General features: G+C 42.5%; 1 protein-coding gene and 1 long non-coding RNA gene across 7 annotated transcripts in view; one reads left to right on the top strand and one right to left on the bottom strand.

Moving 5' to 3' along the window:
- CMC1 (C-X9-C motif containing 1) overlaps nt 1-11,221 on the bottom strand; it is an 80,861-nt gene extending 69,640 nt beyond the window's left edge. Inside the window, exons 1-2 of one of the 4 annotated variants that reach the window (XM_050938560.1) lie at nt 10,873-11,221; nt 4,559-4,707 (exon numbers count right to left, since the gene is read on the bottom strand). In XM_050938560.1, coding sequence (XP_050794517.1) covers nt 4,559-4,643 — 85 coding nt within the window. In that variant the 5' untranslated portion in view covers nt 4,644-4,707; nt 10,873-11,221. The remainder of the gene's footprint in view (nt 1-4,558; nt 4,708-10,872) is intronic. The other 3 variants (XM_050938558.1, XM_050938559.1, XM_050938561.1) reach the window with 3 other exon arrangements.
- Nucleotides 11,222-11,333: 112 nt separating this feature from the next.
- LOC127044097 (uncharacterized) overlaps nt 11,334-23,563 on the top strand; it is a 30,148-nt gene continuing 17,918 nt past the window's right edge. For all 3 annotated transcript variants that reach the window (XR_007772395.1, XR_007772396.1, XR_007772394.1), the window contains exons 1-2: nt 11,334-11,820; nt 17,592-17,740. This is a non-coding gene — a long non-coding RNA (uncharacterized LOC127044097). The remainder of the gene's footprint in view (nt 11,821-17,591; nt 17,741-23,563) is intronic.

Here is a 23,563-nt window from a genome sequence, read left to right as displayed (position 1 = left end):
TTATCTGGCAACTGATCTTTGATTAACCTGATTTTGGCAATTATCTCATAATACCATCCCCTCCATAAACTTATCAAGCTTAGTCTTAAAGCCAGATATGTCTTTTGCCCCCACTACTCCCCTTGGTTATGACAATGAAGACCCTGCAAGAACAGCATCCTAATAAACGTCAATACCTGACCCCATTTCATGGCTGTTGCGGTTGCATTGGAGCAACTCACCAGGGTGTGGACCCTGGACCTTGCTGATGGCCCCCCAACCTACTACTGCCTTTCTTATCAACCTCTGGCTGGCAGGGTTTTGGGGGTGGAAGAGAAGGTGTGTTATTGGAAATACATCTTGTTAATTGTTGTCTTCTTCCTGCTTAGTTAAAACTGGCTTCATGGGCTGCTGTTTAAGTAACCTCACATCTTTCTTTCCTTTGCTCCTATAAAGGACAAATGAGAAGAAAATATTGATCCGTCTATGCAAGTATTTATATGGTCCTCATTACTGGAGTATCGAAAAGTAAAAGGGGCGGGGGAGGAAGGAAGAAAGAGGGGGGAAATTCTAACAACACTCACTCACAATGAAATTAAGAGTTCACAGCATCAGCCAAAAATGGCTGACAAAGATAAACAGAATGGAGAAAACTAAATCAATTAATCTCTAGGAGGAAACAAGAGGACCAGAGAGGTGTTTTGAATATTTCAGATGACTTTGTATCATGGTAAGAGGAATGAGGAAAGAGAATGCCAGTGTTGTCAACTCTCATGATTTTCTCATGAGTCTTAATATTTGAGGCTTTTCTTGAAGCCCCAGTTCCTGAACTCATTTGATGATGTGCGAATTTCAGTTTTCATTTTTTAAAAATAAGTAAGTTTCTAATATTTGGGGTTGCAGAGAAAAGCTTGATAACATGAACCTTAAAATGTTAAAAAAGCAATAAGAGTAATAAAGAAACCCACCATTATTTGTATTACAAAATCTGTTTTTATGTCAATTTCATTATTTTTGGGGACCTGGGTCAGGATTGCTGAATGCCTGGGCTTGGCAATACTGTAGCACAAAGGTAAGTGACACTGTTTCCACACCTTTCCATTCCCTGCTGCCTATCAACTGGCATCCAAGATGTACATCTGCTAGTAGCTAGTTTTCCAGAGGACAAACTGCATTTCATCCAGTTCTTGCAGCCATCCAAGAATCAAAGCATGCTAAATAGGTTAATTACAAAGTGACAGACTTTAAAAACGGCTGCATTAAAAGAAGTAAGATTCATTTTCCTGCTTACCTGTTACAAACAAAAATGGAAAAAGTCCCGACAAACACATATCACATTTTAAACTCTAGATTATAAAGCTGGGAGGAAGGGCTTGACTTCATCTTCCTCCCATGCCATTTCCCTTAATTGTGTTTGCATCTCATATATTATATAAGAATACATAGTATATACATCATTTAAAATGATTAAATTATGAAATATAGTAACTACTTATGTTAAAATTGTTCCATTTTTAGCTGAGTTACACAAGCTTTTTAGATAAATTTTTGCTTTTGCATTATTAGAAAACTGACTCAGTTAAAATAATTCCTGAATCATAAGACTCAATATTGTGTTTCAGCCCAAAGCTTTGTTTGTTGCTTTTTTAACCACTGCTACTATACTCTAGTTAAAAATCTTTTAATACATGGTTTGTTGATAAAAATGATAGCACGTTAAATACAGACATACTAGTGGGTACGTCCTTCATGTTCTATTTTTATTAAAACACATAATCTGCAGTATTAACATATTTAAATTTAGGGGGAGGGGATTTTAAAGCTACCAAACTCAGATTTCTTTTAATATTCTCATTACAGTGTTTATGAATATACAAGGAGGAGTATGCCTTGCTATCCCTCAAGGGAAATAATGCGTTCCTCCAAAATCCTAATCTCCTGCTTACTATTTTATGCCTATAGTCTTAAAATTACCAATTTGTGTGTCAGATCTTATGTTGGAGAATTTACCATATTTAATTGCTTTAAAATATTGGAGGGGAACTGCACGATGGTGTTATGAAATTATAATTTTCATGTAATTTGTATATGTATGTATGTGCATACATACACACACACACGATTTAAAAACATGTAAATTGTTGTATTAAAAAAATCTCTGCTACTGATAGTAATTAATGTTGCGAAAAATAAGGTACAATAGATTTTTTAAATGAGTATGTTGAATAGACTACACAGATTTCTAAAAGATATGGAATATGAAAATGACATTTCTAAAGTTAGGATTTTTTTCACCCCACAATAGATAATCATAAAAAACCATTTATGTTTGAACATTAGTTGAATACACAGTTGACACACCAAGGCCCCAATCCTACAGTCTGTGGGAGGATTGGTGTATCCCCAGAGAGCCAGAAGTCAGAAGGGCTCCATGTGAGTGCAAAGGTCCTCCGATGTGCTATCGGCTGCAAGGCTGGGGCCTTTGACCCCAATTCTGCAGTGAACTCTACCCGCAGTCCCACTGAAGGTGGTGGGGCTCCATTGAGTACAGAAGTCTACTTGTGAAGAGCTCATTGCAGAACTGGGATCTTAGGATCTGATTCTGCAGACACTTACTAAGTGAGCAACTTTAGGCATGTGAGTAATCCTATGGAGTTCAGAGGGCCCACTTATATATAAATGTTGCAGGACTGGGCTCCTAAGTAGCTTGCTCTTTACTAATTAAATGTTGATGATTTCATTACCTAAAAATATAAAAACAAAACGAACAAAAACAACACCAACTGTACATACAATATGAGGGGGATTAATTTAGCTACAACTAATCAGGAAAGAGATCTTGGAGTCATCGTGGATAGCTCTCTGAAGATGTCTACGCAGTGTGCAGCAACAGTCAAAAAAGCAAACAGGATGTTAGGAATCATTAAAAAAGGGATAGAGAATAAGACGGAGAATATCTTATTGCCGTTATATAAATCCATGGTACGCCCACACCTTGAATACTGCATACGGACGTGGTCTCCTCATCTCAAAAAAGATATACTGGCATTAAAAAAGGTTCAGAAAAAGGCAACTAAAATGATTCGGGGGGTGGAATGGGTCCCACATGAGGAGCGATTAAAGAGGCTAGGACTTTTCAGCTTGGAAAAGAGGAGACTAAAGAGGGATATGATAGAGGTATATAAAATCATGAGTGGTGTGGAGAAAGTGAATAAGGAAAAGTTATTTACTTGTTCCCATAATACAAGAACTAGGGACCACCAAATGAAACTAATGGGCAACAGGTTTTAAACAAATAAACGGAATTTCTTCTTCACATAGCACACAGTCAACCTGCGGAACTCCTTGCCTGAGGAGGTGGTAAAGGCTAGGACTATAACAGGATTTAAAAGAGAACTTGATAAATTCATGGAAGTTAAGTCCATTAATGGCTGTTAGCCAGAATGGGTAAGCAATGGTGTCCCCAGCCTCTCTGTTTGTCAGAGGGTGGAGATGGATGGCAGGAGAGATCACTTGATCACTACCTGTTAGGTTTACTCCCTCTGGGGCACCTGGCATTGGCCACTGTCAGCAGACAGGATGCTGGGCTGGACAGACCCTTGGTCTCAACCAGTATGGCCATGCTTAAGTTCTTAACAGTAAATTTGACATGAAAACCCTGAAATCCTAATTAAACAACAGTCTGGTTAGTGCTCTATACAGCAGTATATTTAGGATTTTCTTAAAACCGATGGTAGTATATATATTTGTATTAAAAAAGTTACAGATTTTGAGATTTCTCTATCCTATATTCACATCAATTCAAATTAAGATAGAGTACAAGGATGACAACTCCAGGGAAAATTTCTGAAGCTCTAACTTCTCACTATTCTATCATCACCTCGAAGTCAATTTTCACCTTTTTCACTGGCTGAATTTGTTATCTTACATTTTGCTTTGGGGCTCATGTGTTCTTGCAATATGGCAGTACTGGATTATAAGAATACTGACAAGCATGTTTCCTAGTAATCCACAATGGCTACACTGCAGTAAATCAGAAATCAGTTTCAGCAATACTATAACACTTGGAAAGAAAAGGAAAGGCAGATAAGGCAAAGTGCCATATTTTTGTTAATTATGTGGATTTCAGATACCCAGGTATCTGCTTAATAACTAATACAGCCAAACATATTTCAAAGAAGATTCTAAAAAGACAAGACAGCTTTATAATCCAGAGATTACAGAACTGCCAGAGCTGAAGCCATTCTCTATTTGCTTCTTATTAACAGAGAGGAAATAATTAAGGGCCTCATCCAGCAAGCATTTACTACACAGCATAATGGTTACTACTGTGAGTAGTCCCATCTGATCAGATTCATCAACAGCTGTCCTAGGCTGATGGAGTTGCTCAGATCTGTCAGGTCAGGACTCCCTCCTGAAGGCTGAGAGGTGATGAGGAGTGTCAAGTGGCTGGCTGAAGTTTGCATGAGCAGCCTGGAAAAAGACTGCCCATCCAGCCTACAAGCCACACATATATGGCAGGGAACCTATGGGGAGTACAGCACTGGAACAGGTCTCCACCATATAATTCCATTCTCACACTGCCTCCTTGGCCCCTCTGCTCTTCTTGCCTCTATGAGGAGCAGCGACAGGGAGCAGAGAGACAGGCTGGACAGCAGGACCATGGAGTACACTGGGACCAGAAGAAAATCTCAAATGCTAACAGATCCATCAAATGAGGCAGGTATCCTGTGGAAAAAACCAATCTTTAATTACATGATCATATACTATCATAATGAATATTCACAATGAGACAGAATTAAGGTAGCATGGGCAACTTAATTCTGACATTTGATAACTTTTGTCTTTGTAACTTAAAATTCTTTTAACATATATTTTGTGTTATATGTATGACACACACACTCTACATAGGTGATATTACAGTCAACAGATATACACAAATACAACAGCAAGAATAAAATGACAGCAACAGTGCAGACCAGGTCCCAAGTGCAACACTATTTAACATTCCTGAAGTCAAACCTGAACACTTCAGCTTCTCTTGCCAGAACAGCAGTCCCAAGAGCAACCTCCCTATTACCCATATACCCTTGATACACTTGCCACAGTTACTGTTGCATTTATTAGCTCATCACCAGGCCCAGATGAGAAATTCTTGGCAGAACATGGCATTTAGAACTCCCCAAAGACAAGACAATGGTTTGATAGTGCAACTGAAAATATGAACAAGATGCTCTACATCCCAAGTATGACAGCATAACTGGGGAAAAAAGGAGGTATGCAAGTCATATGAATTCATTGGTGTACATAAAACATGAAGCCATTCTGCTCCTAACAGGCATGGAAACTAACAGAAAAACCTGGAATACAGCCTTTTAAATCAGTGACTAACTCTTCAAGAGAAAGGCTATATGTTTATGAAAAACAAAGAAAATAGGAACAAAATGAGAATGCAGCATAAAATTAACATCCCAGTGAAAAGCAAAAAACAAACAGCATCTGGATAAATAGAAAAACTAACTTGCAGGAAACAGAAACCAAACTATTTAACGGCATCAGCACTAAATCAGAAATATAAATAAGATGGGGTATTGTTGGATTAGGTATCACCACACAATAAATCCAATCAGTGACTGAGTGTAATGTTGTATGCACTTCATTCCTAACATACATAATTATTTATGATTTATGCCATTTATTTTATTGGTGGCTTTTATTGATGACTTTTTAATCCAAATTCCAAATACTTTTTTGTACAAAGAAATCCCGTCTGAAGAACTATTTGAGTGCTAGACCCTTTAAGTCCAAAACCTCAAGGATACTTTATTTTTTTAAATAGTTTTGTCACTAATATATTTCTTTGAAGATCCAGTAAGATGCTGCTTAATGAGAGAGCCCTCTTACAGCATATTCTTTCACAGCACAGATAAGGAGTGCTGTGCATGCATTTTAAAAATTAAGAGCAAGGAAGCGAGTACTGAGGAACCTAATCCTGTTATTTTTGCCTAGAAACAAGAGAAAGGCCTAAGAGAGGAAATTCTTAGCTATGTGCCTAACTAGTTCATACTTAACTTTGCTTGCACCTACACAGACTTCCATTTTCAATAAAGCACAACCACCTTGAATAGCCGATTACAAGCCACACACAAAAAAATTAAAAATCAAGGCTGCCCACAGTAAATATGTACTATTTATATAACAATATTTAAATGCTCAAAACACACTTGGTTGTGACCAGCCTACTCTTCACATATTGCTACATGGGAAATGATTCCAAGATAGAAAAGGTTGAGAATTCTGGGTTACATTATTTTCACCTGTGAAGAATCTTTTTAAACTATTCAGCATTCCAAACCATTGTAGTCTCTGTCCCTGGTGTTTATATCATTTGTTTGTTCTCTTACTTCCCAGGGCAGTTCCCAAAACAGTCCATGAAACACCACTTCAGCTAATCAAAACCATCCCTTCCAGCAGGTTCCCAAACCCACCACCCCACTGCAAGGCAGTGGTCCTGAGCTCCTCTCCCCCAGTCTGGCAGGTGGAGTAGTGGGTGGCGGCATGGGGGAGCTTGCGAGCCACACTTTAACGGTAAAAGAGCCATACGTGGTTCGTGAGCCACAGTTTGGCCACCCCCGTACTAGAGTGTTTACAAAATCTGATTTGTAGAGGGCTGGTTGCAAGTGTATAGTGAGAAACTGAGTCCCTAAAAAGAGACTTGCTAACAGAACCTAATACTGAAGTGCAGCATGACTATCAACAAAGGCAAGAGGCTCCCTTGAAAAATTTCTGTGTAAGCAGATCACTTCACATAGTGGTTGAACTAGGGAAAAAATGGCAATGATATTCTTTCAAGCTCCGCATACAAAACAAACTCCACCCCTCCAAGTCACCATAATGAGACACTGCTCACAACAAATTATGCAGTTGTTCAAAATATGATTGTGCTGCAATCGGATCTCTACTTGTCTCCTTGAGCTTTTAAGAACATAAAAACAGCCGTACCGGGTCTGACCAAAGGTCCATCTAGCCCAGTATCTGTCTATCGACAGTGGCCAATGCCAGGTGTCCCACAGGGTGTGAACCTAACAGGCAATGATCAAGTGATCTCCCTCCTACCATCCATCTCTATCCTCTGATGAACAGAGGCTAGGGACATCATTCTTTACCCATCCTGGCTAATAGCCATTTATGGACTTAACCACCATGAATTTATCCAGTTTTCTTATAAACACTGTTATAGTCCTAGCCTTCACAACCTCCTCAGGTAAGGAGTTCCACAAGTTGACTGTGCGCTGTGTGAAGAACTTCCTTTTATTTGTTTTAAACCTGCTGCCTATTTTCTCCCCCTCAGAAGGGCTTCAATACATCTGTGGGTTCTGCTGGGCAAGTTGGACTTAGTTTCTTCTTAATAGGGGAAAATGCAGTATACAGTGATATAGACAGACCACAACCAGCACTTGTGGCACTAAAACAAGACATCGCTCATAAAAACATTCATCTCCGTTTTTACATGGAAAATTAAATAATTAACTATGTTGACATTTAAAGTACCACATTGGGATCTGAGTTAACACACTGAAATGAATGGGGCAATTCACACCTCTCACAGCTATTGCTCCAGTCTCTCTTCAAACTCACAGAGATATCTCTGCTCTGGTTACATCTGGTTCACATTTTGAGGTTCTCTTCGCAACCTAACAAACAGCGACTCAAGGCTTGCCTATGTTGCCTGCATTTTGGACTACAGGAGAATGAACAGCAGTGTAGATCAAAGTGCTGCCCTGTAACTTCCCCATGTGGACAAGAACTAGACTTATTAGTTCATGTTAACACAGTCCTCTTCAAATAGTACCACATTAATACGAAGTAGAAACCTTTTAATTCACACCCATAGGGCATGGCTACACTTGCAGATGTAGAGCGCTGTGTGTTAAATCCGTTTCCAGAGAGCACAGTAGGGAAAGCGTTGTAGTCTCTCCACATCAACAGCTGCTTGCACGGCCACATTTAAGGCACTTACAGCGGCATTGAGAGCAGTGCATTATGGGCAGCTATCCCAGCATGCAAGTGACTGCAACATGCTTTTCAAATGGGAGTGGAGGGTGACAGGGAGTGTGTTGTGTGTATGTGGGGGGAGAGACAGGGCTGACTTTAGGGCGATTCCACTGATTCATGGGAATCGGGCCCTGCACCCTCTGCCGAAGTGCCACCGGAACCAGCGGCAACCGACTGATCTGCTGCCAAACTGCCGCCGCTATCTTCGGAGGCAGCTCTTTTCAATTGGGCCCTGCATGCCCTAAAGCTGGCCCTGGGGAGAGAGCAGGTCAGCATGCTAACTTGTAAATTCAGACAGCAGCAGGACTCCCCGCCCCGCCTCTCTCACACACCGCATTCCACACTTATCTGTCTCAGAGCAGATAAGCAGCTGGCTGTCAGAAACAGAGCTTTCAAACAGCATATCCGTATTCCAACAGCAAGTTCAAAACAATGAGAAGAGTGGCCACTTGACTTAAGAGGATTATGAGACATTTCTGGAGGCTGATCAGAGCACATTAATGCAACACCTCATCCACACTGACGCCATGGCGCTCCAGTAGGGGCACAGCAAACTTTATTCCACTCACCGAGGTGGAGTACCAACAGTGCTGTAGCCGCAGAGTCAGAGCATTCTATGTGCCTTGCCAGTGTGGATGTGTAGTGAGCCGAGGCTCCTTTATTGCACTGCAACTCAAGTGTAGCCAAGCCCACAGTGTCCACACAGGGGAGTTCCACTGCAGCATTTTAGTCCACATTGCTATTCACACCCCTGTAGTCCACACTGCAGAGTAGTGTAGATAAAGCCTGAGTTTTATTTAAAAAAAAGTAAAGCAGAGATACTAGAAAACAAAATAGCAATAAACTGAGAGGTAGCAATATGTGGTGACATTGCATAACAGCTGAATCCAGGACCCAGCCTCCTACAGCATAGCAATTCCCCAACTGCAGCCTGAGGCATTCTAAAATGCGTTAATTGTCATCCAATCTGTGTAACTGTAGAATAAGGATAGATCAAATGCAGGTTTTCATTACTGATGAATGCAAAGAAACAATTTTATTAATCTAACAATGAAGATATAGTTGTATATCACCATTTTCATTGATTCTTCATTTTAAAAATTATGTGTCTATGTATATAAATAGCAGTGGAGTGCTGCTGAATGCTAACTCCTGGGACTGGCCTTGTTTCACATACATCGATCATACCATAGTTGAAACTGAGCCAGCAACAATGCTTAAACATGGGCATTCCTACCTAGTTTCTAAAACATTTTCTATGATCAATGAGTGACAAAGGTGTTTTTTTCCTGAGCATTATTCTACCACCAAATACTACCACCACCTAGAAGGGTACAGCAATTTTTATAACATGCTTAAAACCCATTTACTCTGTGCTTTCTGCTGAGTTTAAACTTGATTTATAGCTATGTGTTTACCAAAAGTAGGGCATTGGAAGTCAGACTTCTAGCAAGAACTATGAACTCTGTTGCATGGACAAGGCCTTAGGGCTTTTCTACACAGGAAAATTTTGCCAAAGAAGCTATGTCTACATTACAGACTTCTTCCAGCATAGCTACATCAGTCAGGGCAGGGTGTGAAGAAGTGTGATTCCTGACCAACACAGCTATGCTGATAGACATTCGTACTGAAAACACAGTTACGCCAGCAATTCTACACTTTTATCAGTATTACTTATTTTACTTGTGGAGAATTGCCTTACTATACTAGTAAAAAGTGTAGATTTGCTGGTTTAGCTGTGTCTACTCTAGGAGTGCTTTGCCAGTATAAGCCAATATATATACACACACAATGCTGGTAAAGCACTCCTACTGTAGGCATAGCTTTATATGGATATAGTTAAACCAATATAGTTATGCCAAAATAAACCCATGTGAAAGTTATTATTCCAGTATAAGAAATGGCTTTGTGTTTGTTTAGCTTAAACCCCTTCCCAAGCAATATAAACTAAACTGAGAAAAGGCCCTCTTATGCCAGAATAAGAGCATCCACATGGGGGCTTATTATGGTATAACTATATTGGTTTAAATATATCAATACAGGTTTAAATTCACACCTTAACTTGTACCAACATAATTTTCCTATGTAGACAAGCACTTAGTCATCAACTGTGTTTACATTCAATATCCCCCCTCACGTTCCCCAGTATCCCTGCCTCTGGTGGAGCAATAGGAATGCTAACATAGATCAGATGATGACTAGGTGGCTGAAATGTCATCAAATCCCACCCAAAGCTGGTTTACACAACACAGTGGTTAAGAGGCTGGCCGCTGCCAGCACCTTGTCTACGGTAAAACTTGACCCCAGTTGTTATTGTTGGCAGTGGCAAGTGAAAGTCCAGCAGGGTGGCAGCAGGAGACTCACAGGCTGGTATCAGGAGGTCATGCCAGAGTTGCCTTCCCCGCATTTCTAGGCTGGGGAGGGGGTCCTGCTGTAGAACAGGTTGTGAATCACTATGTCTAGCATAACCAGGGTCAACGATTGCATCAAAATCCCAGGCAGGGAGAGGGAGCAAGCTCATACCACCACCCAGCTTGGGCCACATGGCCCCAGGGCGGGGCAAACGGCAAGGTTACTTTCACTCCCCAGGGCGCCCTTCAGCGTGACCTTTAACGTCAGCTGGCAGCACCACAGGCCAGCCTACCTGCACGTTTCCCTCCCACCACCGCCGACCCCCGAGGCGCGCAGGGCAGGCGCGGGGCTTTCCCAGTGCCACAGCACACCTTGGGGCGGTGAGAGCGGAGCGGAGCGGCACGGGCGGGCGGGCGGCGACACCAGGCGCTTGCTGTTATTGCTCCCCGCACGCACCAGGAGGGGGAGGGGGGCAACCGCCCCTACCTGCTGTGCCTGAGGGAGGCTCCATGTGGGGCTTCTCACTACAGCAACCGCCGCCACAAAATAACCACTCCCGAGAGCCCACGCTCTTTGCGCAGGCGCAGAAGACTACGAGAAAGCTGCAGGCCGCCGAAGCGCGGGGGGGCAGAAGAACCCAGAAGCGGGCGCGCGCAAGACACTTGGCCTCCAGCGGCGGCGCGGAGAGAGCGGAGCAGCGCGCGCGAGAACGGCAGCGCGTAGACGCGCGCGCCCTGGCGGGTGAAGGGAGATGGGGAAGAGCGCGTGTGTGCCAGCACCTAGCCAGCGAGACGCGAGAAGGGCGCAAGCGCCGACAGCCCCCGAGGCGCCGAAGGCGGGTGCGGGGGCGCGTGCGGTGAGGAGGCGGGCGGCGTCTGGAGCCAGGCGGTTGCTGTGCGCCGCTGAGGGGGACTCAGCCCGTTAGGAAGGTCGCCCAATCCGAATCAGTAAAGTACCAGGGACTTGTGGCCCCGGTGGTGTCTTGGAGCGGGGTGTCGCTGAGTAATGCCTGGGCCTTAGGGAGCTGATCCCACAACAGCCACCAATTCCCCATCTGAGCCTGGACAAGTCACTTATCCTTTCTGTGCCTCAGTACCCCATCTGTACCGTGGGATAATAACACAGCTCCCCTGAGGGTGGCGATGCCAGCTAGAGGGAGTTACTGAAGCGTGTTTAATTATTACCACTTATGACTAGTCAGAGTTTAAGAGATACTCTCAAATGCATGCACTTGAGCACAAAAGCCTGGGAGCACCCTCCCCCTTATTATTTAGTACCTGTACTATTAGGGGTTGGGGTCCCACTGTACTGAGCACTGGTCTCACAATGGAAAGAGAAAGGATCAATGAGTTTACAGTTTAAGGATACGCTGAGCCATGGATGCACAGATGATAACAAGGAAATGGAGATGATCAAGATATGTCTCAAGCAGAGGTCAGAACCATTTTTGTATGCATTATAGCATAGGTGAGTTTTAAGGCAAGATTTGAGGTGGAGCATGTGCATATTTGAAGGGAATTCTTCCATGCATTTTGGAAGGCATATAAAAATAGTACTAAAAGGCTTGTTGGAAAAAATTAATTAATTAACCCTTACAAGAGCTCAAAATTAGGTTATTTAAAAAGCATAGACAGTTGTTCAAACTCTCTTGTATCTTGTGTGGGCTGAGTTTGGCCCCGTGTGCCTTTTAAAAGTATCTTTGGGATAGTCCATAGTTTTTTGAGAAATGAATGATTTTGACGCAGTGGGTAGCACACAAAACAAAAGTGATGCTAGGTTGTCTTCACAGAATCAGAATAATAGAATTGTAGGATTGAAAGGGACCTCACTAGTGTCAAAAACTGCTCTTTAGTTACTGAAAGCATGAGTTAGGATTGCCAACTTTTGGAGAATGAAATGTGGAACAATAAGCTGTTATAAAATATAACATTTAAGGGCAAGAATGGCCCGGACCCTAGAGTGTGCTGGAATTGCAAGCTATCATTTTCCCGGGTCCTGCTGGTAGGCTGCTTACCTTCTATAGAGAAGCATGTGATCAGAGTCTCAGCAGTTCAGAAAGTGCCTGCCTAAAACAAGGCAGGGTGAGCTGTGCCCCTCGGCCTTAGGGAGAAGCCTGCTTTGTGTGTCTCTGTTTTGGGTTCTTGTGTGTTATCAGTCAGAATTCTACACAACTTATTTTGCAACCTGCCTGCAAGAGTATTTTATGTTTTTGTCCAACTTCTCTATCCATGGCATGAACATAACACCCCCAACATTCAGAAAAATTAGATATTAGGGATACAGGGCAAGAGTTGAAACTTCAGGAATTGTTGCAACATATAAAATCCTGGCCACTTAGAAAAAACAGGTCACTTTCCTTCCATCCTACGTGACCCCCATCTCACCCCACCCAATAGCAAATAGACCAATTGGCAGGAAAAAATACTATACAGTACTTGGGGAGTGCTTCAAAAGTGGATTTTCGCTTAGCAACTTTTCCATTATTTTGGTTGCTTATCCACATAGAAAGTCCAAGCTGAAGAACTGTATTTCTGAAGGCTTTACATTTGAGGTAAACAGGAAATCTAAGCGTCTTCCCAACAAAAAGTTTCCAAAATAGATGAAGATGAAGGATCATTTTTGTGACAACCTGTGTTTTCAGAGGTTTTTGTTTTGTTTTATCTTTGCTGTGGAGGATCCACTCCATCCTTGTCACAGCTGGGAGAATCCAGCCGTTTCTGTTTCTTTAAACATCCTGATTAGAGGCCTTGTGTGCTTCTGAAAGGGATCTGGGAGCAGATGATTGGGGAATCATGTTTGATTGAGGAATCATGTGGGAAAAATAGAACACAAGGTTAGGGTTATCTATTCTGTACGTTAATGTTCATTAAGGAAAAAAAGATCTGAGGCATGGAACAGCTTATTTTTTTCCAGACCCACTTCATTCTCCTCTTATGAGAAATCAAGTCCTTTTATTTGGAAGTAGATTTTCAACTTTTGTGGCCACATTGAGGATCAAATTCCTCATGCTTATGCATTCACAGTAATTAGCAGAGCATGAGGTAGACAAAATCTTCCAGCTGATTGCGCATGGCCTTGATGGTCTAGAGCATTTCTTTTAAGACTGTTATGTTCCCTGACACTTTCTACATCCACAAATTTGAGCATAGTCCTTTAAGTTGAGTAGAATAGACTTTTTCATGTGTCTCTGTAAAATATGAATTTCCCACCAAGAATGGTACCACCACCACCTTGCACTCAGAATCCCCCTGATGAGCCCAACTCCCCCTGCACCACCCAGATGAGCCACCCAGATCCCCACCTGTCTGAGCCCCAATCAGCTACACCTGGATCCCCATCCCATTGAGCAGCACTTCCCCAGCATCTGAACCCACCCCCACTGAGCCACACACACCTAGACCCCGCTACCAACCTCTACCCCCCCACATACCCAAAGCCCACCACCACTGAGCCCCAACCACCTTCACCTGAACCCCCTGCAGAGCCCCATTATTGTTGCACCCAGAACCCCCCAACAAGCCCCTATGCATTCAGATTCCCCCCACACCTGGATTCCCCCACTGAGCTGCCTGCACCCCGATTGCCGCACACAGAACCCTCTCAACCCACACCTGGATTCCCCCACATTAAGTCTCTCCGCGACCTGGATCCTGCCTTGCTGAGCCTATCTACCCACACAGAGTGGCAGGGCCCTTAGGTGTTTCTAGGGCAGGAGGGTCCTTGCATTATGTCAGGGTTGGGTGCAGCCTCACTGCTGAATCCATGTCCTGGGGTGGGGGAGAACTGCACAGCGATCTCCCACGTCTGCAGCCAATGGCCTGTGCTTCCCATTTCCATGCTGGAGCCTCCACATTTATTTGACATGTAAAATTTGCAGAATTTTAACATTTTTGGAACAAAATTTTAAACTTTTTTTGTGCAAACTGCCCTCAGGAGTAAGCAGCTTTGCAGATACTTAACTATGCGCTCCTTCTATGCATAAGGGACAGTATGGGAGAAAGTGTACAAAGGTGCTCAACAGCAAATTTGACAAATGAGCAGTCAAGATTGACATCACTTGGGGAGCAGAGTCATGGGGTTGACATCTTGATAATGTATATGAGACAATAGGTTGAGGATTGGCCAGAAAGGGCCTTAAAAATGAAGATAAGTAGTATGTTTTTGCTGTAGATGGGGCAGCCAGTGAAGTGCAATGGTTGAAGCAGTAAGCCAGGAACATGACAATTGCAGCAGCATTTTGAATGGATGCTATAAGATAATATGGCATTTCTCATGGTCAGAGAGGAGGAGGTAGCTATAATCATGACATGAGAGGGTGAGGGCCTAAACAAGCATTTTAGCTGCCTAGACAGAGAGGAAAGGCCAGTCCTTTGAGATATTTGTAGGGAGAAGCAGCAAGGTTTAGACATGGCCTGGATGCAGGGGTCTAGAGAGAGGTCTGAGTCAAAGAGGATATCCAGGTTACGGGCCCAGGTGACCCAAAGGAGAGTGATGTTGTACATAGTGACCATGAAAAGCAAGATGGGGCAGGCTTAGGCGGAAAAGAATAAGAGCTCTGTTTTTAAGCATAAACAGATAAACTTGATATCCTTAGGCTGGTATGAGAAAGACAGACCAAAATGTTAATTTGGATAGGAGAAAGGTGAATGTCCTACAGTTCAGTGGGTGGAAAGAAAACAGCTACATTATGTACACAGGCATGATTAAATGGTCACATCTACACTGCAAAAAGTGAGTGTGCTCAGCTTTTTGCCAGAATCAACCACATGCCAGCCAGTGTCACTAGCAAGGATGAAACACTATTAGGTGCTATAATTAATTGAGTATTAACTATATTGTGTGTGGTCACGAACCATGCTTAGGGATAATGAGATGTCACTAACAGACTCCGTACTGGTTAAGTTATAGCTTAGCCAAGGCTTTAGCAACATGTGACTTACCAGTTTTGGCTCAAATAGCAATACAAAAACTGGAGCATGACAGGTGTATTATCCTCTAAGCTAAGTAGGTCAAATAACGGTTGCCAACTTCTGATGAACCAGATAAAGAACATAGTAAAAAGTTTTAGCACTACCCATGTTTGATAAAATCTGACTTGCAGTGAAACCCATATGAGCACCGATGATGATTCACATAATCAGGATTGGGGGAAGCTTTTAATTGAATCCATTGAGACACCTCACTAAAACATGAAAGTTAACTGAACTGTGATTATTTTGTCAGCATTTACAATATTTCCTGGTAGACAAATTAATTACAAGAAATTTGTGTCATTGATTAAAACATGATTGCTTTAGTGAAGGTCTTTTTCTTTTTATCTTTTTAAGATAAGCACTGCTTAAAGACTACTTGCTGATAACATCCAACTAAATATATTTGGAAATGACAATAGGCTGTGTCTTAATAATTGCATTCTGAATTCAAATAATCACCTCAGGTATATGAAAGTTATAAGATAATATTGTAATACTCCATTTCAGAATTATCACATCTAAATTCCCTACAAATACCCAATAGGTCTTTTTGAATCACATGACAAGGTGGCTCACATTGGAATTCTCTTGTTAATTGTAATAATTGTCAACTGTACACTAGTGGTAACCCTAGATGAAAATTTCCAACTGGTTCCTATTGTCTCCAGCTGGCACTTACATTTTGGATAAATACATTGTTCTATTGGTCCACTGATTGCTCATTTCTGTTGGAAGACTCATAGACCTTGGAGAGACCAGCAGAGACTAAAACAGCGGTTCTCAAACTGTGGGTCAGGAGCCCAAAGTGGGTTGGGACCCCATTTTAATGGGGTCACCAGGGCTGGTGTTTAGACTTGCTGGAGCCTGGGGCCAAAGCCTGAGCCTTGCTGCCTGGGGCTGAAGTCTGAGCTGCACCCCTCGGGGCCAAAGCCTAAAGACTTCAGTCCTGGGAGGTGGAGGGCTTGGGCTTTGGTTTCAGCCCTGGCTTGGACTTTGCAGCGGGGCTCTGGCAGGCTCAGGCTTCAGTCCTCCTTCCTGGGATTGTGTAGTAATTTTTGTTGTCAAAAGGGGGTCATAGTGCAATGAAGCTTGAGAATCCCTGTACTAAAAGAAACCAAAAGAGTCTAGTTGAAGGATCTAATGGATTCTACTGGAATTTCCACTGTGGTAGGTTAAAGGGACATTAATTTGAAAAAATCAGATTTTGGTCTGAAAATGTTGGCCCACCATTTTCAAAGTGTCAGGTTATTTTGGATTCCCTCATTCTTGTGTGTCCAATTTGAGATGCCTTAGCAGAGATTGATTTTCAGAGTGTGTATACTCAGCACTTTCTGAAACCTAGGGTGACTAGATGTCCGGATTTTATAGGGACAGTCCCGATTTTTGAGTCTTTTCCTTATATAGGCTCCTATTACCCCCCCACCCCCGGTCCGATTTTTCACATTTGCTGTCTGGTCACCCTATCTGAAACCAAGTCCTTTTGGAAGCCTTTCAGCACCCAAATTATTCACCATTTTGAAAACTTATGCTGTTGTGCATACTAGAGTTACAAGTAACACCTAAAATTACCATAAAGAATTTAGCAAGAAAAAATATTTTTCTACAGGTTTTGTACTGTTTGACAGAACCCCATGTGTATTACTTTTTACTGTTTCTCCTATATAGTGAGTCAGTTTCTCCCTCTGTTAATGAGCTTTACAAAAAATAACAAGGGGACTGAAAAACACCTACAATTTTTATTGTAAGGATTACAAATACCAATGCATCATATTTAAAGGATGAACTATTAGAAAATGGAATTAAAAAAAAATCAATTTGACAATGTCTCCTTAAATACTATAAGTACAAAAAATCTACATTAATGGAAGAGATTTTATATGCTCAGCAGATGCTTTCCACAGCAACTGTAACTTCTCCCCACCATCAGCATAATGTTTGTAATAGTGTGATCCTAGTGTTTCAATTATACCAGGTGCTTGGTTGCAGTCAGATGTAAAGTTGCAAAGCATTATGATCCTTTGCTTTCACAAAATCAAAAATTCACGCAGTCACTTTCTGAAATGTAAATGTATGTAAAAGAAATAATTATGTATAAAAAGAAATAATTATCAAACAGCAAGCTGCTATCTTGACAATCTGATTATATAGCTTAACAACTGTTAACCAAAATTTATTTCTGAATTGTTGCAGAACTTATCTTAAAACCGTTTTTTGTAATTTTCTTGCTTTTAGCGTGCATCCAAATGGTGACTTGCATTTCCGGTGTTTCAAACTATCTCGTCAGCCCAGACTTCATGCTGGAAATTATCAGTAAAATTGGCAACTCTTGCTAAGAGAGATCAGCACTATTCATTTGTATGGAGCTACTGGAACATTATTAGGTAAGAAATTGTTTTGAAAATCATATTTGAAGTATATATTTTAAATGTAGTAAATAATTATTTGAATGTGAATCCGCCAACGAGCTCTGCACCCATGTGGAGCCCTGTTAAAAGCTGTAGGGTTCTAGCTGCATTAAACTCATATGTAAAGGTATTACGGTATGCTCCACTTAACTGGAACATACTTTTCCAGGAAAGCCGCTTAACTGGGAAATCTCCCAGGCAACTGATTTAAGATCAATGATACTTAATAGCACAACTGTTTTAACAGAGTCTCTATGGGGCAATGACTGCTGCTTAATAGCATTCGTCTGCTGGTGGTCTGACGGTGCTGAGATCATCTGTCTCGTGGCACTCATCTATGGTAGAAAAATGTTTTCTAACACCAGTTTAGCTCCTCTGGTGGAGCAATGTTAGGAACACTAGTATAGATAGGCAGCTGGCTGTTGCCCTGATTTTCAGCACTTTTGTGTAGATTACAGTGGGAAAAACCTGCTAATTTTCCCCATATGTTTGAGGAACTGTGCTGTTCAAAAAGTTTGAGAAACTGCTTGAGATGACTTAAAAGTGCAGGTTTTAGAGTTTTTTTCCTAAACGTTACAAAGAAAAATATAGTCATAAATAGCTCTAGCTTGCAGTCATTTCTGTGTTTCTGTCTGAGATTCATATTGTCATTTGATTAATCACCCATTTTCTAAGGTGTGAATGTGTTTTCACACTTCTATCAAGACAGTGTTAACTATGAAACTATAGATAGCAATAGAGATTAATTATCTATTGCACAAGTCTCCACACCTTGTTCTTACCAGATAAAGGGAGAGAGAGTATGTCTGTACACAAGTGTGATTTTTAGAAAACCCCAAATAACCTTGGTCAAATGAGTTCAAAGGAATATTTTCAAATGTCATCTCTTCAAAATGTAAACTATGTTTGACACCTTTTGATCTTGTTTCATAAAATATTTGATTTCCAGTTAAAGGCTGTGATTCTTGACTAAGCCTACTTGTGTGAAGTATATCCACTCATAGGTGACATGTGAGGGAGCAAAATGAGAATTAACATTTAATGGAATCAAAGAAGAATGATGGCTTCTCTCTTTTAAGGGAGGAAAAACTGCTGTGAAGCCACTCTAAAATTGCTCATGGGGCTATTGCACTTTCCTCTGAGATTTCTGGAGATGCCCTTTTCAAAAGAAGAAAACTGAGTTAGTAGCTAGTCTCTTATGCTGTCCATGTCACGAAATATTTACCCACCCAGATGAGAATAAATCCTAACCCAACTGCCTCTGGTTCTTGGAGGCCCACAAGTTCAGGGTCTTTACAGGAGAAATTGTTGTTAGTGGTGGAAGAAGTCAGGCTTGAAGAGCTGGGTCTCCCTTGTCTGATTAACGTGTAGTTAGGAGAAACAGGGTCACCAGACGGGAGAGCAGATGATCCGTCGTCACTGCAAGAAGTTGCTGTATGTGTTGAGGAGAGAGTAAAAATGCTTTGTGATTCCCTGAAGCCACTGATCTCTGTGTCTACCTGCTGCCCTGAGTTCCAAAAGCAGCCCCTGTACTAGTCATCCTTGTAGGCAGCACATGGGGAAGCAGCTTTCTGCTCATTTAGGTAGGTAGCCCCAAATAACAGTCAATTGTGTCGACCACCAGCAGATGTGATAAATGGGAGGTGCGAGATAGAAGGTCTACATCACCTGGGACATTGAGGATTACAGTATCTCCTCACTTAGTTATCCCGGTTAACGTTGTTTCATTGTTATGTTGCTGATCAATTAGGGAACGTGCTCGTTTAAAGTTGTGGAATGCTCCCTTCTAATGTCGTTTGGCAGCTGCCTGCTTTGCCCACTGCTTGCAGAAAGAGCAGCCTGTTGCAGCTAGCTGATGGGGGCTTGGAACCAGGGTGGACCGGCAGCCCCCGTATCAGCTCCCCGCTCCCCTAAGTTCCCTGTGCTGCAGCCACCCAGCAGACTAGCAATTGCAGCTATCCCTCCCCGCCACTGCCATGTGCTGCTCCTGCCCTCTGCCTTGGAGCTGCTCCCCGAGCCTCCTGCTTGCTGTCTGCTAATGTCAAGGTGTCCCCCTCCCTGCTGCTCCTACACCTTGCTTACCCCTTCTTCTCCATATAGAGCTGGGTGGGGACACCCACGGAGAGACAGAGAGCCTGGGGCAGCAGCTGCTGTCTCAACTTCCTGATCCACTTAAAAAGACAGTGCATTTAAGAGTGGGTCAGCTTACTTAAAGAGGCAGTGTGCATTTCTCTCTCTCTCCCTCCCACACATAAGGTGTGTGTCTGTCTCTGTCTGCTATGCTATCTCCTCTCCCCTCCATTCCTGCTGTCTTGTAGAGTGAGAGGCTACATTAACAAAAATGTGCTGGTTCATCATTTAGCACAGGGGTTCTCAAACTGGGGGTTGGGACCCCTTAGGGGGTCATGAGGTTACTACATAGGGGGTCGTGCACTGTCAGCCTCCACCCCAAACCCTGCTTTGCCTCCAGAATTTATAATGGTGTTAAATATATAAAACAGTATTTTTAATTGTGAGGGGGTCACACTCAGAGGCTTGCTCTGTGAAAGGAGTCACCAGTACAAAAGTTTGAGAACCACTGATTTAGCAGCAAGGCGTTCCCTGGGAAATATCCCATCCTCTTCCACCCTCTAACTTCACCACCTCAGCCAAGCTTCACAATCATCATAGCTGTGAACAGTATTAAATTGTTTGTTTAAAACGTATACTGTTTGTATATCTATAACATATATAGTTTTTTGTCTGGTGAAAAAAATGTCCCTGAATCATAACCCTCCTCCCCTTTACATTAATTCTTATGGGGAAATTGAATTCACTTAAAATTGTTTCACTTAAAGTCACATTTTTCAGTAATGTAACTACAACGTTAAGTGAAGAGTTACTGTATAAGGGAGTCAGAAGCTTAAGAAGAAGTGAGGAATGCAGAGCTACCAGGTACATCATATGGGGTAAAGGAGAGAATAAGGACATCTTGAGTGGGGGACAAAACAAGCATGGAGTGGAGTGGCCCTACAGAGTTCTGTAGGGGGCCCATTTTGAATATGTTTTCAGAAGCCCACCTGAATATTGTGTATCGGGGCATAACCAATTAAAATGAAACATCTAGTGTAATAGTTCTTAAATCATAGTCTGTGGTCCACCAACACAGACCATGTCACAGAGAAGATATGGAACTCATGGGGACTTAACCCCCATCTCCCCCCACCCCGTCACCCCAGCCTACAGCTCAGGAACAATCTGTCACTGGCTTTTGATTCCCTGACATTTCCCTCTTCATTTCAAATATTTTCATATGTAACTTTAGTGCCCTCATGGGCAAGGTGGAATCTGCTCTGCAGGCAGCTCTGGCCAAGAGAAAGTGCATGCAGGAATGCAGCAGGGAAAGTCTCTTCCACCCCAGGGGCACCTGTTCCAACACCCCCACCCCGAGTGAACACACAAGCACTGGAAGAGTACACTGAATATAGGAAAGGGAAATATTCATTCACAGAGGGATGAGGGAAAAACAACAAGGGAAATATAGGGGGAGCAGTAAAACAGGGTTGCATTCAAAACAAGGCCCCACAGGCCCAGTGGTACCACAATTTGAAAGGGCAGGCACCGAGCAATATGTCTGCACACAGAGATCAAGAATCCTGGGCAAAATTCCAGTCCAGTGGTGAGTCTTGGGTGCTCCTGGTCATCTTTGGCTCCAGTAAACTTTCTCCAACAAACCCCTCTGGTGCCCTCTTCTGGTGCTCTCGGCAAAGCCACTCAGAGCAACAGCCTCCCCACTTAATTAGCTAATAGCGTCCCTCCTTATTCCCAATGCAAAGTCACAAGCCCTAGTACTCACCGCCCCATGCAGCTCTGGGCAGAAGTGATACTAGGTCTGTCCTTCTTGGGCGATTCCTCCCTGGCACAGTGCTCCTCCTGACTCCTGTCCTGGGGTTTCCAAGATCAATCGCTCTGTCCCTCCCAGGCTTCAGGCATGTTCTTGGCTGCTTCGCTCTGCGATGGCCTGCTTGCTGCAGCCCTTCTGTCTGGAGCTCCTGACACACACCCTCTTGTTCTCCCCTCTCTCTCTGCTTCCCCTCACAGTTACCAACTGTCACGTGGTAAATAAGCACCTCATCTTTCACAATAAACCCAAAATCAAGCTAATCCCATTTCAAAACAAGCCATTCCCTAAGAACCCCAACACTCTGTGACTAGATCCCCCCTCTGGTGTGCATCTGGGACTGGCCCCACTGTGCACCCTGACACTCTCCCCCCTTTGCCCCTGCTTGTTGGGAGCCAATCAAAAAAAAGAAGCAACAAGCTGCAAGTCAAACAAGCTACAAGCCAGAAACTAGCCAACAAGCAACTCACAAGCCAGTTAAGCCAAAACCAAACCCAATTTCTGCATTTTGTCCGAGGGTTTGGCATATCTGCTCCCCCTCTCCCCAACAGCACTTCTTCCTTTTGGAACATTCAGCACTTCCCCCTTCAGGAAAAATATTTAAAGGGCTGTGTTCTCTGAACCCCAACAGAGTTACACATATTTACTTCAATACTAGGGCATCCAGGAAAAAGGGGTAAAATTAGGCTTTAAAAATTGTAGTAGTTCATTAATGCAAATGAGAGGAGGTCAGGCCACTACTAACCACTCTCTCTCCCTGCTCTGAAAAGAAACAAACCTAACCACCAACAATAATTTGATTTCCTCTGCTTACAAAAGAAATTGTTCTTCATAGTGAGGACTCTTGTTATACAAGTAATTAGAGTAATGATGGGTGAATCTCACTTTGGAGGTTCGTTTTGGAAATGTATCTGAACCATTATTGGAGCTCCAAACTTTTAGAATTTCCCTACTTCCTGCCCCTAATGAAGTCCCCAAACTTCTCCCATCTTACAACATGCTCTCATGTAATAGACCCCCTAGCTATTCCTTTATTTTGTTCTTTCCTAGGTGACAGCACAGTCTTGAAAGGGGCCAGTTTCTGATAAATATTTGTAAGCTCTTTCCTACAAATATTTATTCCTATCTGTCTGGCTGATCCACACCCCCTCAGTATGGGAGAATGACTGATGGAGCCACTTAAAGAAGAATCCACTGGCATCATCCATACTATTTCCCTTGCCAAGCCACTCCTCAAAAACCTCCTTTGTACTGGGACACCGAAAATCCCAATGAAGCATAGATCTGAGGAACACACCATGGTCTCTGCACCCATTCTGCAGTGGAACTGCTCTAATTTCTCTGGGTCAAGAATCTCTGTAATCATAGAGGTCGGTGCAGGGTACCGTCCTGAATGACTAACACAGGGTATAGTGACTCCTCCTTGAATGGAAAAAAAAAACAGACACAACAGAGTTCATCAGCAACAAAACAAACAGACTTTTTTAAAAGCAGTACATCCCTCTTTAGAGCTTTAAATTCTGTTTTATTGCTGAATGGTTTTCTGAGGATTATTTGCAGTTTATTTAGATGTATAATTAACATGGAGCCCCCATTGTCTGGAATAGTTGCTGTCCCTTGATTTTAATAATATTATTAATAATAATCTTTTCATCTGTAGATCTCTAAGTGCTTTACAAAGAAGTAAGCACTGTTTTCCTCATTTTACACTAAGTAAACTACGGAACAAAGAGTTCATAGTGAATAACTTGTCCTAGGTCACAGAGCATGTCAGTGGCAGAGGCAGAAATCAAATCTAGGTGTTCTGATTTATAGGCTGCTGCAATAGCAACTAGGCAATACCACCTCTCTATGTTTAAGACCGAAAAAGCCTAATTTAGTGTGATCTTGGCCATTGAATATGGTTCTGAAGGGTGGTT

Source organism: Gopherus flavomarginatus, chromosome 2 (genome assembly GCF_025201925.1).
Source record: "Gopherus flavomarginatus isolate rGopFla2 chromosome 2, rGopFla2.mat.asm, whole genome shotgun sequence".
Lineage (NCBI taxonomy): Eukaryota > Metazoa > Chordata > Testudines > Testudinidae > Gopherus > Gopherus flavomarginatus.
The sequence above is the reverse complement of the archived record's forward strand: the minus strand, read 5'-3'. Positions and strand labels throughout refer to the sequence as shown.